The 18,080-nt window shown below is 44.3% G+C and overlaps 1 protein-coding gene across 1 annotated transcript in view; it reads right to left on the reverse strand.

Moving 5' to 3' along the window:
- Window positions 1–18,080, reverse strand: part of lhpp (phospholysine phosphohistidine inorganic pyrophosphate phosphatase) — a 142,956-nt gene that overhangs the window by 86,296 nt on the left and 38,580 nt on the right. The window contains exon 4 of the mRNA XM_080205286.1: window positions 4,635–4,698. Within this exon, the coding sequence (XP_080061412.1) occupies window positions 4,635–4,698 (64 nt within the window). The remainder of the gene's footprint in view (window positions 1–4,634; window positions 4,699–18,080) is intronic.

An 18,080-nucleotide genomic window follows, 5' to 3' on the forward strand; every position in this document is an offset into this window, starting at 1 on the left:
GGTGGTAAGTTATCAATGAATGACTGTTTCTTCAAAGCTTTTTTTAAAAAACACACATTTTATTACTACTACAAGGTTCATTAGTTCCTTCGAGTGTATATTGGGTGAATGGGTATGGGAGGACCATAGCTTGGCATGGGGTGGTCATGATGGACCACAGGAAATGGATGGGGAGCATAAGATTGCATAGATAAGGGATTGGGAATGTGTTGGGCTGAAGGTCTTTCTGTAAGTCCCACAGCGCTGAGGCGGGCCCTTTAAATAGCCTGCCTCAGCGCCCAGCAACCCCTACATCTTCCTCCAAATGTTCTCCCAAGTCGGCTGGCCTGACTGCAACCCCATCCCATCCCCACCTCCCGAACATTCCCCCACTTCCTCCCCGCCCAATAGAACAAAAATCCCATCCTTCCTGGCACTTTATCTGAGGCGTGCGGAGTGGATCAAGCCAGGAATTTTCCAGAATTGTGCTACCCAGCTGGACAATAAAATCCTGCTCATTATGTCTCATCTATCAAAGCAGTAAATGAGAGACTCCCAGTTTTTACCCCTTTTTATCCTCCCATTCAATCCATTTGCAGATGTGCCTTTTCTTAACTCACTTTCATATTCATTCAATAACACAAATATTAATTAAAATTGACGTTGTTTCTGGAAAGACAATTAGTGTTATGTTTTCAGCCAACCATATAATTACATATGCATCCAGCAGAGGGAGCCTTATTCCAGGATCAATGCTATTATTAATTTGGCAAATTCTTGGCTAAGATGTAAATCAGACTTCTCCAGGTAGCATGTTTAATAATCAAGGGATGCTGAACAATGGTTTATGCTGTGATTTTGCTTTGGGGAAGGCAAGAAGCAGGCCCCCAGCCAGAATGTGGATCGAATCTAGCACTGTTGGTGTTATTCTGAACCACCTGCTGAACATCTACCCCCATCCCCCCCTGTCAATGTACCTCCCTGTAAGGGCATGTACCAATCTTGTGAATGATGTCTTTTTTGAAACCTGGCTGTAAAGGCACACCACGCAATCCTACGTTGCTGAATTCACTGGACAATGGAAACATACAATATAACACAAAGTAATTCAGTTCATCATATCAGTTACCTCTATAAAAGCACAGTCCTGGTTCGGACCCATATTGCTGTTTTTGTCCATGGGCCTCTCAGTCCCTCATCTGTAAACACCTTTTAAAATTATCGATGGAATTGAGCTACCACCCCCTATTCCAGTACAACACTCCAGCTTCTGTCAATTCAGTGATTAGAATTCTCCTCCTGTCCTCTTTAGATTTCAAATCCATGACCTCTGGTTACTGATCCACTTGTAATAAAGATTTTCCTCTAGTTACTCTATCAAAACCTCTCACCATTATGAAAACCCCTATTAGGTCACCTCTTAACCTTTGCTGTTCCAAGAGGCACGGTGCAACACGGTCTCCTCCCACATCATATGGATGAATAAGAAAACCCCATTTGTCTGTTTTTGATATTATTTACGATTTCTCTTCTTATTTGGTCTCATCCAGTACTTCATTAGCTCTTTTCTCCCCCAGCTTATCCTTAGGATCCTTCTGAATCACCACATTTCAGGGCTGTTGATTTTCTTTTCCTCATCTTTCCCAATGTTCTGAGCTTCAAATCCATAATTCACTATTGACCAGGCATAACATTTTACATTCTCATTTCAAGACTCAAGCTGATGTTTCTTGGAATGTTGCTTAATTTTTAAAACAAATCTTTTTTTTGGATTTTAGCACATTTCATATGTTAAAGTACTTCCTAGATGGTTGAATTGTGTTTCCATTTACAACGAAACAGCGTATTCAAAAGTCCTTTCTCTTTGCCAATACCATATCTTTGCAGTTGAGTGCAGACCTGTATCTACTACTGTCCTTTATTGATTAATTTTGCAAGTCTTCATCGTTGCTTACGTTAAGTGCAGCATGGTCAGCGTGGCAGATATCGCTGTTGGCGATGTTCCCTCCAACCACTAAACCATCTGTCCCCTCAATTCCCCAGAGAATAGATGCATGGCAGAGGGAGAATTAGTCCAGTGAGAAAACGCAGCCTTGTCTAACCCCTCTTTCCAATCACCGAGTTCTCATTGCTTGATTGCCACAACTTGATCCAGTCAATATTCCAGATGAATTGAAGATCTTTTCCACTGATGTCTTCCAACATGGGATGACTGTGTTGGACTTAATCAAATGCTTTACTATAATCAATAAAGCATAGGTAGAGGTTGTTTTGCATTTCAATGGCTCTTTCTATTTAAAAAAAATAAATTGCATTTTGTGTCCCTTTATCTTCTACAAAGCCACACTGAGAGTTCGAAATCTCCTATTTAATTTTCTCTTGAACGCTAGACATTAAGATTCTGAGGATGATCTTTACTACATGACTGATTAAGCTGATTGTTTAATGTATCTCGTATTCTACTGTGCCTGGTTTCTTTGACAAAGCAATAAAAACAGATTGAGTTAGATCTTCGGGGATAATGGCAGTGTTGTGGATCAAGTTGCTAATAATTGTCATTTTTTTTCCCAATGCTCCCGCTGCTTCAATAATCTCTTTTGTTTTGTTCATCCGGTCCTAGTGCCTTTCCAATTCTTTATCTTCCTCAGCACAAGTCCCACTTCTCGCAAGGTTCCCGGGTCTGTGTCTTTATTTTTAATTTTAGGTTGAGTTTCTCAATTGTGCCATCGCTGATCAATTTAATGTATGCACTCCATAGAGTCAGAGATATACAGCACAAAAATAGGCCCTTTGGCCCAACTTGCCCATGCCGACTAGGTTTCTTAAACTGAACTAGTCCCATTTTCCTGCATCTTTTCCTGATTTTGTCCTTTTCCATTACAACTGAACCAAATGCAAGGTTTAATATTTTAGCCATGTCCTCTGCCTTGTCTTGAGGATTTCTCTTTAGATTCTCAGTCAACATAAAAGCAAACTGCCATCTTAATTCCTGATTATGCTGAGAATGACACTGGAAACCAATTTAAGATGATCAGTTGCACTCATTTGCACACTCTAGAAGCCACATACATTCACACTCAGGGCCCTGTCCTTTGCAGACAGAAGGAACAGCAGCGTTTCACCCAAACAAAAGCTTAAGGAATAGTCATTCCCTGGTTCATTTCCCATGACAACATTGTGATCAGAGTCAAGCTGCCCAGTCTGAATTTGAACACAGCCATACAGTGAACTGCTCCATGCTGTATTCTCCATGGCAATGCCTCCACCAGAGTAGGTTTCTGTGGCTCTCCTGCTGCTATTGACAATTTCCTCTGAGCTAGCCTGGTGAGTGCAAGGCAAAAAGCTTGCACAGTTTGTCACTTTTTTCAGCAATAGTCAAGTTCTGCACAACTAAATGACTAAAGTCAATGGCGTTCCAATGAAGACTCTCCTTTTGGGACTTTATCTAGAGGTAGAGGAGATGCAGAGACAGGGAAAGTTCAGAATTCCATTCTCAGTTTCTGTGGAAGGAGCTGATCTCTGATGATAACAGTAGTGTCAGTGTGCTCCTATTTCAGGCTGTTATGCATATTGAGCTAAATTATGATGCATCCCTGCAAGTAAATATCTTGGCAATCCACAGATTTGCCAGTTAGGTTGATTAGCCACACTAAATTGCCTTTTAATGTCAGAGTAAATACTTGAGGTTATGGAAATAGAGTCTGGATGGGATTGTTGCTGGTGCAGCCTAGATGGGCTGAATGGTCTCCTTCTGCACTGTAGGGATTCTATTCCTCACAAATGAACCAAATCACTTGGCAGAGGCACTGATGGGAATATTTGAAACCATACCTCAAATGATTCAACGAACATGAGAGGGGGAAAGAGACAACTTGAAGGAAGCAGAACAGGAGAAAATGCGCATTTCACAAAGTATATAAACAAATTGAACACATAGGAATAGTTTCACTTAAACTTTCCTGATAACTTACATTCTTCATACTTTCACCCAGATTTTAAATTCTGGGTTGGCCATTGAAAATGGATACCAAAATATCCAAAATGCAGGGGCTGGGGAGCTCAATTAGAGGTCTGTTGACAATTCCAATGAGCTTGACAACAATGTACTTATGCAGTTTTATGTACTGATAACAATGCTGAAATACAACTAGCCTACTCCAAAGGTCATCTAACCCCCCAACAAAGGTGTCCTGAGACAAGATCCAAAGTGGTACCCTGACTATCCAAGCAAATTCACAAAGCCCCGAATTGCTCTTACCAAGTCTAATCTGTGCACTTTGGGTCCCACACTTGGGGGCTACCAAAATTTCATTTGAGTGCAGGCAGCTGCACATGCAAAACTCATTCCCATCCCCACAAAAATGTGAAGTGCTGTGTTGGGAGCAGGACTTCGGGTTTTTAGCCACTTGAGCCATTTTCATAAAGAGGCTCTCTGTGATGGGGGAGATCTCCATATGTGTATATTCCAATTTTGGAATTATAGTTTTTTTTTGGTGTTTTGTATGCCTTCTTCCAAATGGTGACCTGATTACACTTTAATTCAAAAACATCAGATCACTAAGCAAAAATGAAATATTTTTGATGTCTAATATTTTAGTCAATGCCATAATATTCCCAGAATTGGAAAGGAAGATTGAGCAAAAACATTCTAATACCTCTAATGCCTTCATGTAAACTCCAACATCAAGTTTCAGCCCATCCGTTTCCTTATAATATCGCCTAGAGTATGGAAACATGAAGAAATGTAGAGATAAGTATCAATGATATATAAAAGGCCATTTTGCATTTTGGTTGCATACAGAGAGCTTGGCTACAGCACATAACATGTTAGAAAGGGCATTTGTGTGGTTTCTCCATTAGTGATAGTTACAATTATGATGGATATAATTACATGATGAGGAACTAACATGCAAATCTAATTAAAGAAGGAATTTCTGATAGCAAAAAATAATGAAGGGAAAGATTTTGGTAGGAAGGAGGAGGGGAGGCAATGTAAAACAAAAGGTACAAGTCCAGAGGGTGTCCAGGAAGAGAGAAACCTGCGGGTACATGAGCACAAATGGTTGAAGGTGGCAAGACAGATTGAGAAAGTGTTAAAAAGGCAAGTGGAGCTTGGGCTTTATAAACAGAAGCTCCAGAGTTCAAAGGCAAACAAGTTATGTTAAAGATTTATTAAATACTTAAGTGGAATACTGTGTCCACTCTGGACATTACTCTTTAGGAAAGACTTAAAAGCAATTGAAAAGATGCAGAAAAGATTCACAAAAATGGTTCCAGGGATGAGGGACTTCAGGTATGTGGATAGATTGGAAAAGCTGGAGTTATTGTTCTCAGGCAAAAGAATGTCAAGATGAGATTGAATAGACATGTTCAACGTAAAGGAGCTAGACTGACAGATAGAGAGAAAATGTTCCAACTAGCCAAAGAGTCACAAACCAAGGGCCACAAATTTAATGTGAATGACAAAACCATTGAAGACATGAGAGAAAACCTTTTTTCCAATACAGCGGGTGGTTAGGTTTTGGAATGCACTACCTTAGAGTGTAGTGGAGGCAGATTCAATCATGGCTTTCAAAAGAGAATTAGATAAGCGCCTGAAGAGAAAATAAAGTGCATGGCTAAGGGGAAAAGGTGGGATTAACTGAGCTCCTTCTGCAGAAAGCCAGTATGGGCAAAATGGGCTGAATGGTTACAGAAGAGAAAGAGGCCATTCTATGATTCTGTTTTCGACTCCAACATGGTGCTAGCCCCAGCTGAGACATAATTGGCTAAATGGCCTCCTCCTATATGTTAGTACATGCACGTTAAGTAGAGCAAAGCAATCAAATATTTCATTGCCAATATGGAGAGCACATTGCTTTGGGAAGTTTTTCAAAGTAACCCTGCAATAGAGACAAAAGCATGAGGAAAATCTGCAGGTTAATGGACAAGGGGATGAAATATTTAATGTCTTTCAATCTATTGCAAAGCTAAATAAACTTCTAAAAAATAATAATTCATATTGTTCTCTCACTTAAATGTAATTCACCTTCACTCAAGCAGATAATGTCAGCTGAGTGACAGAATTATTGAGCAAATCATTTTTTCAGAACTATTTCTGCTCCATGCCAGATGGACTGCATTAAGATCTCCGACAGCAGATGAGAAATGCGCAACATGGTCGGACGTGGTTTTCTGGTTTATCTTTCTGCCATTTTCAATTATACATCAAAGCTTCTCTCTCAAATGACCACTTGACCTCTGCTTGAGCAACCATTAACCTTCCATAGGCTAGGGTAAGCAGCTTAATTTTTTGACACTGGCATGACTGGAGAAATTATATTGCCAATTCCATATCCCATCTGAAATAGATGCTGAATGTAAATCAATACATTTAGAGGAGACTCCTCCAGTCACTCTGTCATGCTGGCATAACTTTACCTTCTCACTTACTGACTAAAGGATAGATCTGCCTTTCCAATTTTGACTTCATTCTGGAGTCACTTTTTTTTTAATCAATCTAGATATATACCGTATCCATGTGTGCACAAACATTACCTTTTCACTGTGTTTTTTGATTTCAAAGCGGGTGATAGTGCTTTTGTGTCGATGATAAAGAAAATTTGAATGATGGATTTTTAATAAAAACTTCCAACAATGGAATATTTTTGGAACAACTACCCCACTTCACCTTCTTATTCCTCTCCCTTTTTGCTCCTTGATAAACTTGGCTTGATAACTTGCAGCTGACTGGCTGGTTATTGCACTTTCTTCCCCCTTCTATCGGTCAGCCTCTCTGACAGTGCCTGAACAATGATGGCCCTAACCCCCTTGTCAAAATCAAGGCCCTTCACCCAAATGTTACAATCTCGTTCAGTTTCAACTCATTTATCCACTCCATTCATGATCTGAAATGTACCTTCACCAGCGGCAGAACATGTAAATATTTAATATACTCACAATCACCTTGTAACAAGCCACTTAGCATCACAAGTTGCACACCACACTTCAGCCCATCCAAATGGTGGGAAATAATCCAGACTGGAATGAATGAATGGCTGAACTGATTTGCTTTTGTTTCTTGAAGCAGAGGTTATGATAATCAGTACAATGTCTATCCCAAGAGTGCAGAGTTTCATTTCACCCACTGTTGCGTGGAAGGAGATGGCACAGAAAATTGTAAAATTTATTCTTTCAAATCTTGATCCAGAACTTGAACACAAAAATCAAGACTGACGCTCCAGTACAGTGCTGAGGGAGTGCTGCATTGTCAGAGGTGAGAGGTTAAGCAGTAGCCCTGTCTATCTTGTCCATTGGATGTAGGACAAAGAACAGGTGCCGCATTGCCATCAGTGTCCCCAGCTGCCAGAGCCCTGACAATGGCACATTCAAGAACGCTTAACATGAAAACCCTCTGATTCGCAACACACCAATCAGAACATCACAATATCTACCCGATACCAGTTGTTAAAATTGCCAAGGGCGAGATTTTCCGTTTGTGCTCACCCCGAGATGGGAAATTCCTCCCTGAGATCAATGGATCTTTCAACGGTCTGTCAAATTGTTAATCCTGCCTGCAATGATTCCCACGCCAGGCTGGACTGGAAAATTTGCCCCATGTCTCTATATGGGAATAAATCCACATGGATTGTTCCTGCAATTACTGCAGGTGGGGAATTGATGGCCCAGTGGTATTACTGCTTGACTATAAATCCATGGTACTATTTCAAGGAAAAGGAGGGGTGTTTTGCCCAGTGTACTGGTCAATGTTTATCCCTAAATCAACATCACAAAAAAAAGTCATCTAATCGCTATCACACTGTTCTCTGTGGGAGTTTGCTGTTTGCAAATAGCTATTTGCTGCCACATTTCCAAAATTAGAACAGTGACTTCAAAAGTACTTTATTGGCTGTAAATGCTTTGAGATGCCCACTGCATTTATATATAAAGTGCTATATAAATACCAGTTCTTTTTAACTGGAATACCAGAGGTTGAATCACTGTTTTCTAGAGTGCAGAAAATTGATTATTAATTTTACCTTAACAGATAACAGAACTCCCCAACTGATTATCAGATCACTCAGGCGTGTTTATCCACAGACAGTTACTTTATAGTTTGATTCTACAGATCAATAATCTGGCACTGATGTGCAATAGCGACCAAAGATTTTTGTATTTCAGAGACCTGAAGTGTTTTATTCATTCATGGGACATGGGCGGCGCAAGCTGGCCAGCATTTACTGCCCATCTCTAGTTGCCCGAGAGCAGTTGAGAGTCAGTCACATTGCTGTGGCTCCGGAGTGGGCCAGACCTGGTAAGGACGGCAGATTTCCCTCCCCAAAGGGCATTAGTGAAGCAGCTGGGTTTTTCCAACAATCGACAATGGTTTCACGGTCATCAGTAGATTCTTAATTCCAGATTTTTTTATGGGATTCAAATTCCACTACCTGCCGTGGTGGGATTTGAACCCGGAGGAGAAAATAGCGAGGCATCTTGAGGGGAATTGTTTGGTAGAACAGACGCAGCACGGTTTCGTTAAGGGGAAGTCGTGTCTGACGAATTTATTGGAGTTCTATGAGGATGTGTCTAGGGCAATGGATAGAGGAGAGCCGGTGGATGTGGTCTTTCTTGATTTTCAGAAGGCGTTTGACAAGGCGCCTCACAAGAGGTTATTACAGAAGGTCAGGGGGCATGGAGTTGGGGGTAGGGTGTTAGCGTGGATAGAGGATTGGCTGTCAAATAGGAGGCAGTGAGTGGGGGTCAATGGGTGCTATTCGGATTGGCGGTTGGTGTCTAGTGGAGTGCCCCAGGGGTCGGTGCTGGGGCCTCAGCTATTCACCATTTATATAGATGATCTGGAGGAGGGAACCGAGTGTAGGGTGTCGAAATTTGCTGATGACACCAAGATTGGGGGAACGGCAAATTGCGCGGAGGGTGTGGAGAGTCTGCAGAAGGATCTAGATAGGCTGGGCGAATGGGCCAGGAACTGGCAAATGGAATTTAATGTTGGCGAGTGCGAGGTGGTCCACTTTGGTAGGAATAATGGTAGGAAGGATTATTACTTACGTGGCGAAAAACTGCAGCAGGCGACGGCGCAGAGGGACCTTGGGGTCCTTGTGCATGAGTCGCAAAAACCCAGCCTGCAGGTGCAGCAGGTGGTCAGGAAGGCGAATGGGATGCTGGCCTTCATAGCGAGGGGGATTGAATATAAAAGTAGGGAGGTCTTGCTGCAGCTGTATAGGGCACTGGTGAGGCCGCAGCTGGAATACTGTGTGCCGTTTTGGTCGCCGCACTTACGCAAGGATATTTTGGCCTTGGAGGGAGTGCAGAGGAGGTTTACTAGGCTGATACCGGAGTTGACGGGGTTGAGCTAAGAGGAGAGGCTGAATAAACTAGGCTTGTACTCGTTAGAGTTTAGAAGAATGAGGGGAGATCTCATTGAGACGTATAAGATGATGAATGGGATGGATAGGATAGAGGTGGAGAGGCTCTTCCCACTCAGAAAGGACAGTAGGACTAGGGGGCACAGCCTCAAGATAAAGGGGGGATGGTTTAGAATGGAGCTGAGGAGGAACTTCTTCACTCAAAGGGTGGTGAATCTCTGGAATTCTCTGCCCGTTGAAGTGGTGGAGGCTGCCTCGCTAAATATTTTTAAGACGCGGGTTGATGGGTTTTTGATAGGCGAGGGGATTAAGGGTTATGGGGAGAGGGCGGGAATGTGGAACTGAGCCACGACAGATCAGCCATGATCTTATTGAATGGCGGGGCAGGCTCGAAGGGCTAGATGGCCTACTCCTGCTCCTATTTCTTATGTTCTTATGGTTCCCAGAACATTAGCTGACTTTCTGGATTTATAGTCTAGCAATAATACCACTAGGCCATTGCCTCCCCAGTTGCAGGAACAATCCATGTAAATAGCTGTGGATTTCTTATTCCCATATAGAGACACAGGGCAAATTTTCCAGTCCAGCCTGGCGTGGGAATCACTGCAGGTGGGATGGACAATTTGACAGACCATTGAAAGGTCCAGTGACTACGGCAAGAAATTCCCATCTTGGGGCGGGCACAACTCGAAAGTCCCATCCTTGACGATTTAACAACTGGCATCGGGTAAATATTGTGATGTTCTGGTTGGTGTGTTGCACATCAGAGGGTTTTCATGTGAAACATTCTTGGATGTGCCATTGTCAGAGCTCTGGCAGCTGAGGACACTGATGGTGATACGGCACCTATTCTTTGTCCTCTTCATGTTGCTCTTCCTCCTTGTCCACTTCTTACTGCCCATGTAGTGTTAAGGACTGCGCCACAAGCATCAAAAAGTAATGCAGTGCAACACCAACAAATACCAGGGTTTAAAAGGGTTAAATTATGAAGACGGGTTGTGTAAATTTGCGCGGTATTCCCACGCAATTAGAATCTTGAAAGGTGATCTAATCAGAGTTTTAAAAAGATTAAGGGATTCATTTAGGTGGATACAAGAAACCATTTTGCCTTGTGGGGGAATCCAGAACAAGGTGCCATAATCATAAAATGAGAGCTGTCATTTAGTAGGACCAGGAGTTGGCCATTCGGCCCGCTCCACATTTCATTACAATCATGGCGTTTCAATACAATTGATGCCTTTTATACCCACAACCTCCATAACCCTTTATTGTTAATCAGAAACCTATCAGTTTCTGTTTTAAACACACACAATACCTGAGCTCCCTCAGCCCTCTGGGGTAAAAATTCCAAAGATTCACAACCCTCTGTTTGAAAAATTTTCTCCTCGCCTCGGTCCTAAGTGACATCACCCTTGTTTTGAAACTGTGCCCCTGGTTCTTGACTCCCCAACCAAAGAATCATCTTACCCTGTCTATTCCTTGAAGTATATTTTAGATTCTAATTAGATCACTTTTCATTCTTCAAAACTTGAGACAATAATGGCCAGTTTCTCCAATCTTTCTTCATAAGACAGTCCCACTATCCCTGGAACAAGTCTGGTGATCCTTGGTTGCACTCCCTCTGTAGCAATAATATCCTTTCTGAGGTAAGAGGACCCAAACTAAACACAGTACTCCAAGTGCAGTCTAACTAAGATTCTATCAAGCAAGGCCCTACTATTCCTGTATCCAAATCCACTTGTGATAAAGGTTAACATTCCATTAGCCTTCCTAATAGCTTGAGGCACCTGCATGTCAGCCTTCTGTGACTTATTGACAAGGACACCCAAATCCCTTTGTACACCGACACTTTCTAATTTCTTACCATTTAGGAAATGCTCTGCACATCTATTCGTTCTACCAAATTAGATTAATTCCCATTTTTCTGTTACATTCCATCTGTCATCTTCTTGCCCACTAAGTCTGTCCACATCCTCCCGTAACCACTTTACATCTTCCTCACAACACACAGTCCCGCTAGCTTTGTATCATCCATAAAGTCCAAATATAATAGAGCATTCAACTCCCCTTTATCAATCAATTTTTTCCATAACACCTTCAAAATAATACCAACAAGTTCATCAAACATGATTTCCCATTCTTAAATCCATGTTGACTATGCCCAAGCAGATCATGATTGTCCAAGTGTCAATTTATCACATCCTTTACAATACATTGACATAAGACCAACAGGTCTGTAGTTTCCTGTTTTCTATTCCCCTCCCTTCTTTGATAGTGAAATTAGGAAACATTTTTCACTTGAAGGACGGTGGAAATCTGAAAATTGGATACTGGGTCTGTTTAAATTTTCAATATATTTTTGTTAAGGAAGAGAATGGAGAGAATTAAATAGAGGTGAGTAAATTCCTGTTTCTCTGTTTCTAAATCTGGAAACAGACAGGATAACTGTAAAGAAATGCCCAAACAACAATATTGTTGCATGAACCTATTGACTGTCTGCTCAACTATACTCCTGGCAGCTTCACAGCTGCTCTGCAGACCGCCTCTGTGGCTCAGCGCCAGTTCCTGAGAGAAGATGGTTGGAGGCACTGGATCCTGCAAAGGCAATGGACCCTAATAACATTCCAGCAATTGTACTGAAGTCTTGTGCTCCAGAACCTGCTGCTCCCCTAGCCAAGCTCTTCCAGTACAGTTAAACATTGGCATCTATTCAACAATATGGAAACTTGTCCAGGTACGTCCTGTACACAAAAAGGAGGACAAATCCAACCCTCCCATTTACCGCCCATTCAGCCTACTCTCAATCATCAGTAAAGTGATGGCAGGGGCCATCAACAGTTCTATCAAGCAGCACCTGCTCAGCAATAACCTGCTCAGTGAGCAAACTCAATAACCTGGGTTTCACCAGGGTCACTTAGCTCCTGACCTCATTACACCTTGGTCCAAACATGGACAAAACAGTGGAATTCCAGAGATGAGGTGAGAGTGACAGCCCTTGACATCAAGAATGCATTCAACCGAGTGTGGCATCAAGGAGCCCTAGCAAAACTGGAATCAATGGCTATCAGGGGACAAACTCTCTGCCGGTTGGAGTCATACCTGGTACATAGGAAGATGGTTGTGGAGGGTCAGTCATCTCTGCAGGAGTCCCTAAGGGTAGTGTCCTAGGTCCAACAATCTTCAGCTGTTTCATCAATGACCTTCCCTCTGTCGTAAGGTCAGAAGTGGGGCTGTTTGGTGATGTTTGAGAATTTGAGAATGGTGCTGAGCATTGTGCAGAGACTGAAGCAGTCCATGTTCAAATGCAACAAGATTTGGGCAATACCCAGGTTCGGGTTGACAAGTGGCAAGTAAATTTGCACCATACAAATGTCAGGCAATGACCATCACCAACAAGAGACACTCTAACCACTGCCTCTTGATATTCAATAGTATTACCATCACCGAGTCCATACTGTCAACATCCTTGGGGGTACTATTGACCAGAAACCCAACTGGACTTACCACGTCAACAAAATGGCTACAAGAGCAGCTCAGAGGCTAGGAATACTGCAGCCAGTAACTCCCCTCCTGATTCCCCTAACAACCATCAACAAGGCACAAGTCAGGAGTGTGATGGAATACTGCCCACTTGTCAGGATGGGTGCAGCTCCAACAACACTCAAGAAGCTTGACACCATCCAGGACAAAGCAGCCGGCTTGATTGGCACCACATCTACAAACTCCCCCACCACCAACGCTCAGTAGCAGCAGTGTGTACTAGCTACAAGATGCACTGCAGCAGTTCACCAAAGACTCTTAGACAGCACCTTCCAAACCCACGACCACTTCCATCTAGAAGGACAAGGACGAGGGAACACCACCACTTGTAAGTTCCCCTCCAAGCCAACAAAGTCATGAGCCACGTCTGAAGGGAATATCTTTTTCTTGCACATAAGGCAGCTTTTGACGTCACCTCCTACTTAAAGAGAAGGTGGCAGAAAGCCCTAGTACAGAATGAATGAGTCATTCCATGACTGCTGCCAGGAAACTGGGCATAAGAACATAAGAACATAAGAACATAAGAAATAGGAGCAGGAGTAGGCCATCTGGCCCTTCGAGCCTGCCCCGCCATTCAATAAGATCATGGCCGATCTGTCGTGGCTCAGTTCCACTTTCCCGCCCTCTCCCCATAACCCTTAATCCCCTCTCTTATCAAAAACCCATCAACCCGCTTCTTAAAAATATTTAGCGAGGCAGCCTCCACCACTTCAACGGGCAGAGAATTCCAGAGATTCACCACCCTTTGAGTGAAGAAGTTCCTCAAGCCAGTGACGCGTGTGGTCCCAAACAAACTGGGCTATTGATTCAATGTGAAAGATGACTGAATAGTAGTGGTGGACCTGGAAGGCATTGGAGGTTCAGTCTTTGGTGCCCAGGGAGTGTCTGCAATGCTCTTAACTTGCTTGGCTCAGGCCATTGGGAGTGTGATGCAGTCTTTCCTGTTGGAACAATCAGCCTTGATGATAATATCCAGTGATAAATCGCATTCCCAAAAAGACAAGGACCACCACAGCCACAGGCAGTGCTGTCCAGTTGTTGAAGCTCCAGTTGTGGCTGCAGCTGGTAACTTAGCTCAATAACAGCTCCTTTTCTCTTTTAATTCATTTACAGGATGTGGGCCAGCATCCCTAATTGCCCTTGCGGAGCCGTTAAGAATCATTGCTGTGGGTCTGGATTCACATGTAGGCCAGACCAGGTCAGGACAGCAGATTTCCTTCTCTAAAGGGCAGTAGTGAACTAGATGGATTTTAAGGACAATGGTTTCATGGGCACCATTAGACTTTTAATTCCAGATTATTATTGAATTCAAATTTCATCATCTGAAGCGGTGGGTTTCAAAACTGGGTCCCTAGAGCATTATGCTGGGTCTCTGGGTTACTAGTCCAATGACAATCCAATGCTGTCACCTCCATTTCTTTAGTGAAGTAGCTTGATACATTGCGGCTTGATGAAAGCCAGTTAGGAAAGTGATTCTTGAAGATTTGCTGAGGGTATAGCCATGGGAGAGGAGAACTGAGCTCAGCAGGGGGCCAGGAAAATTAACAGCACCTTCACTGTAGACTGGCTGTCTCTGCATATACATGAAATAGACAGTGCAGACGAAAAGTGGATGTTTTACTATATTTATCAACAGGACACAGCTGAATGTCCTTACTAACAGCAACAAAACTATGATTAAGACATGATTAAGTGACCATTGTCTGAATGGACATTCCACATGTCCACTAAAGATTATGATATTACCAATGGGATGCGATTAAACAGCTAAGGGATCCATCATTCGCAAACACTCACAAATATCTTTTTAGCACAAATATGGGCTTCTCCACAGGAGTGGGGAAATGGAATTGCTACAGTAAACAGATTAGGAAGGAATATAACTAGAGTTGGTGTATTTAAGCAGGCTTTAATTATCAGGTGCTCACATGGTGAAGCCTTCCATTGTTTGCTGGAGCAGACGAGTGAAGGAGCAGAGAGACAGATAAGAAATTACCTGTTAAAAACCTGTTTAAATAAGTTCTTACTACGAAAGTGCTTTAAACTTACCTTGTAGAACTGTTTAAATCATTTAAAAGCATTTTTGCGGGCTTTTTGTATCTACCGCTTTAAGAATTCTAAGGGAGTGGATAGCAGGGAGTTGTGGGGGACCAGGCTTTAAAACAGCACCAGGTTTAAAAGGAGGCCTGGTGTAGACAGTGGGCAGCGTCGGAGCAGGCAGCGGAGTGAGAGGGAAGCAGAGTGAGCTATTAGGGCTTAGGAGCAAAAGGGCTGGGGAGAAAAAGGGCCAGGTAAGTTCGTGTTGAAATTTTCAATACTACTACAGTGAATAATGGAGGGGCATGTGATGTGTTGTCTCTGTATGATGTGGGAGCTGGTGGACCCCAGGGTCCTTCCCAGTGACCATGTCTGCAGTAAGTGCAGGTTGCTGGAGGAGCTCCAGCTCAAGGTAGATGAGCTGGCCTCTGAGCTACAGACACTGAGGCTCATCAGGGGGAGAGAGGGTGCCATTGTCAATGGGGTGCAAGTGACATCCACCCCCCCTAGACTGGCTAACTCTAAGGGTCAGGAACAAGAGGGGGGTGGGGAGCGGAGGAAGGGGGGTGGGGAGCGGAGGAAGGGGGGTGGGGAGCGGAGGAAGGGGGGTGGGGAGCGGAGGAAGGGGGGTGGGGAGCGGAGGAAGGGGGGTGGGGAGCGGAGGAAGGGGGGTGGGGAGCGGAGGAAGGGGGGTGGGGAGCGGAGGAAGGGGGGTGGGGAGCGGAGGAAGGGGGGTGGGGAGCGGAGGAAGGGGGGTGGGGAGCGGAGGAAGGGGGGTGGGGAGCAGAGGAAGGGGGGTGGGGAGCAGAGGAAGGGGGGTGGGGAGCAGATGCCTCAGCCTCTCAATCTGCATAACAGGTTTGAGGTTCTTGCTTCCAGTCTGGACGAGAACGGGGGCTGTGAGATTGGTGAGCAAACTGCACACAGTGCAGTGATGCAGACGCAGGACATAGGCAAAGAGAAGGTGAAAAGGAACGTAGTAGTAATTGGGGATAGTGGGGTGAAGGGTATTGACACTGTCCTTTGTCACAATGACAAAGTGCACAGAAGGGTGTGTTGTCTGCCTGGTGCTCGGGTCTGGGATGTCGCATCTGGGCTGCAGAGGAACCTGGAGTGGGAGGGTGAGAATCCGGTCGTTGTGGTACATGTGGGTGCCAACGACGTAGGCAAAATGCAAACTGAGGATCTGGGGAGGGAGTATGAAAAGCTGGGAATGGAATTAAAAAGTAGAACCGACAAGGTGGTTATCTCTGGGCTACTGCCTGAACCGAGTGCAGACGGGCATAAGGTTGATAAGATTAAGGAAGTGAATGGGTGGCTCAGGGATTGGTGTGGGAGGAATGGGTTTGAATTTATGGGGCATTGGCATCAGTATTGGGGTAGGTGGGACCTGTTCAGGTGGGATGGGGTTGGTCTGAACCGTGCTGGGACCAGAGTCCTGGTGAATCGTGTAAATAGGACTGTAGACAGGGCTTTAAACTAATTAGGCGGGGGGGAGGGTGCAAGGGTAGGTGACATTACTGGGTCTAAAGTTAAGGAGAGGGTACAGGTAAGGGAAGAGGCCGAGGATGTCCCAATTATAAAGGGAGTAGGGGGCGTGAGTATGGTTGGTGGCGTTCTGGCAAATAGGGTCCAGGTGAAGGCTGGGATGAAGGTGCTTTATCTAAATGCACGAAGCATTCGGAATAAAGTGGATGAGCTGGTGGCGCAGATCAGCACAAATGGATATGATCTGGTGGCCATTACAGAGACGTGGCTGCAAGGTGACAGGGAGCTGAGTGTACAGGGGTATCAAGTGTTTAGGAAGGATAGGCGGGAGGAAAAAGGGGGGGGGGCCTAGCTCTGCTGATTAAGGATAGCATCAGGGTGGTAGTAAGGGATGATATAGGAACCAAAGAGCAGAAAGTGGAATCGTTGTAGGTGGAGATTAGGAACAGCAAAGGGAGGAAGACGCTGGTGGGTGTCGTCTATAGGCCCCCGAATAATGATCTGGAGGTGGGGCGGGCTGTTAACGCACAAATAAGTGCGGCGTGCAGGAATGGAATGGCCATAATTATGGGGGATTTCAATCTACATATTGATTGGTCGACCCATGTTGGACGCAGTGGGCTCGAGGAGTTGTTCTTGGAATGCTGCCGGGATAGTTTCCTCGAACAGTGTGTGTTGGAGCCGACGAGGGAGCGAGCTATCTTGGATCTGGTGCTATGTAATAAGGCGGGTAAAATTAGGGACCTTGCGGTGAAGGATCCTCTTGGGGAGAGTGATCATTGTATGGTGGAGTTTCTGGTGCAGATGGAGGAGGAGAAAGTGGGTTCCCGGACACGCGTCCTTTGTTTGAACAGAGGGGAGTACGGTAGGATGAGAGAAGAATTGGCGAATGTGGACTGGGGGAGCGCATTGGAAGGTAGGTCTGCTGAGGAGCAGTGGAGGGTCTTCAAGGAGATCTTTCTTGGTGCTCAGCAGAAATTTATTCCGATGGTTAAAAAGGACCGTAGGAGGAGAGGTAATAAGCCGTGGATAACGAAGGAGGTGAAGGAAAGTGTTAAATTAAAAGCGGAGGCGTTTAGAGTAGCTAAGAGTAGTGGGCGAGAAGAGGATTGGGAGAGGTTTAAATGTCAACAAAGATTGACAAAGAAGTTGATAAAGAAGGGTAGGAGAAACTGTGAAGCTGGGCTAGCGCTTAATATAAAAAAGGATAGCAAGAGTTTTTATAAATATATAAAAAGGAAAGGCTGGCTAGGGTGAACGTTGGACCCTTAGAGGATGAGAGGGGGGCTTAGTGGTAGGGGATGGGGAAATGGCTGAGGTCTTGAATAACTTTTTTGTTTCGGTCTTCACAGAGGAGGACGTGAATAATTTGCCGGGTGTTAGCGATGGAAAGGTGGTAGGACTGGAGGGTCTCAATGACATTATTGTTACTAGAGAGGCGGTGCTCGACAGACTGGAGGGACTGATTGCGGGCAAGTCCCCAGGACCGGATGGAATGCATCCGAGGGTTCTGAAAGAAATGGCGGAGGTGATAGTGGATGCCTTGGTGGTTATTTTCCAAACGTCGCTGGATTCCAGGGAAGTGCCGGAAGATTGGAAAACGCCTAATGTTACGCCGTTGTTTAAGAAGGGTGGCAGGCAAAAGGCAGGGAATTATAGGCCGGTTAGTTTAAC

The sequence above is a fragment of the Carcharhinus amblyrhynchos genome, chromosome 17, assembly GCF_965287045.1.
Source record: "Carcharhinus amblyrhynchos chromosome 17, sCarAmb.v2.hapA, whole genome shotgun sequence".
Taxonomy (NCBI): Eukaryota; Metazoa; Chordata; class Chondrichthyes; order Carcharhiniformes; family Carcharhinidae; genus Carcharhinus; species Carcharhinus amblyrhynchos.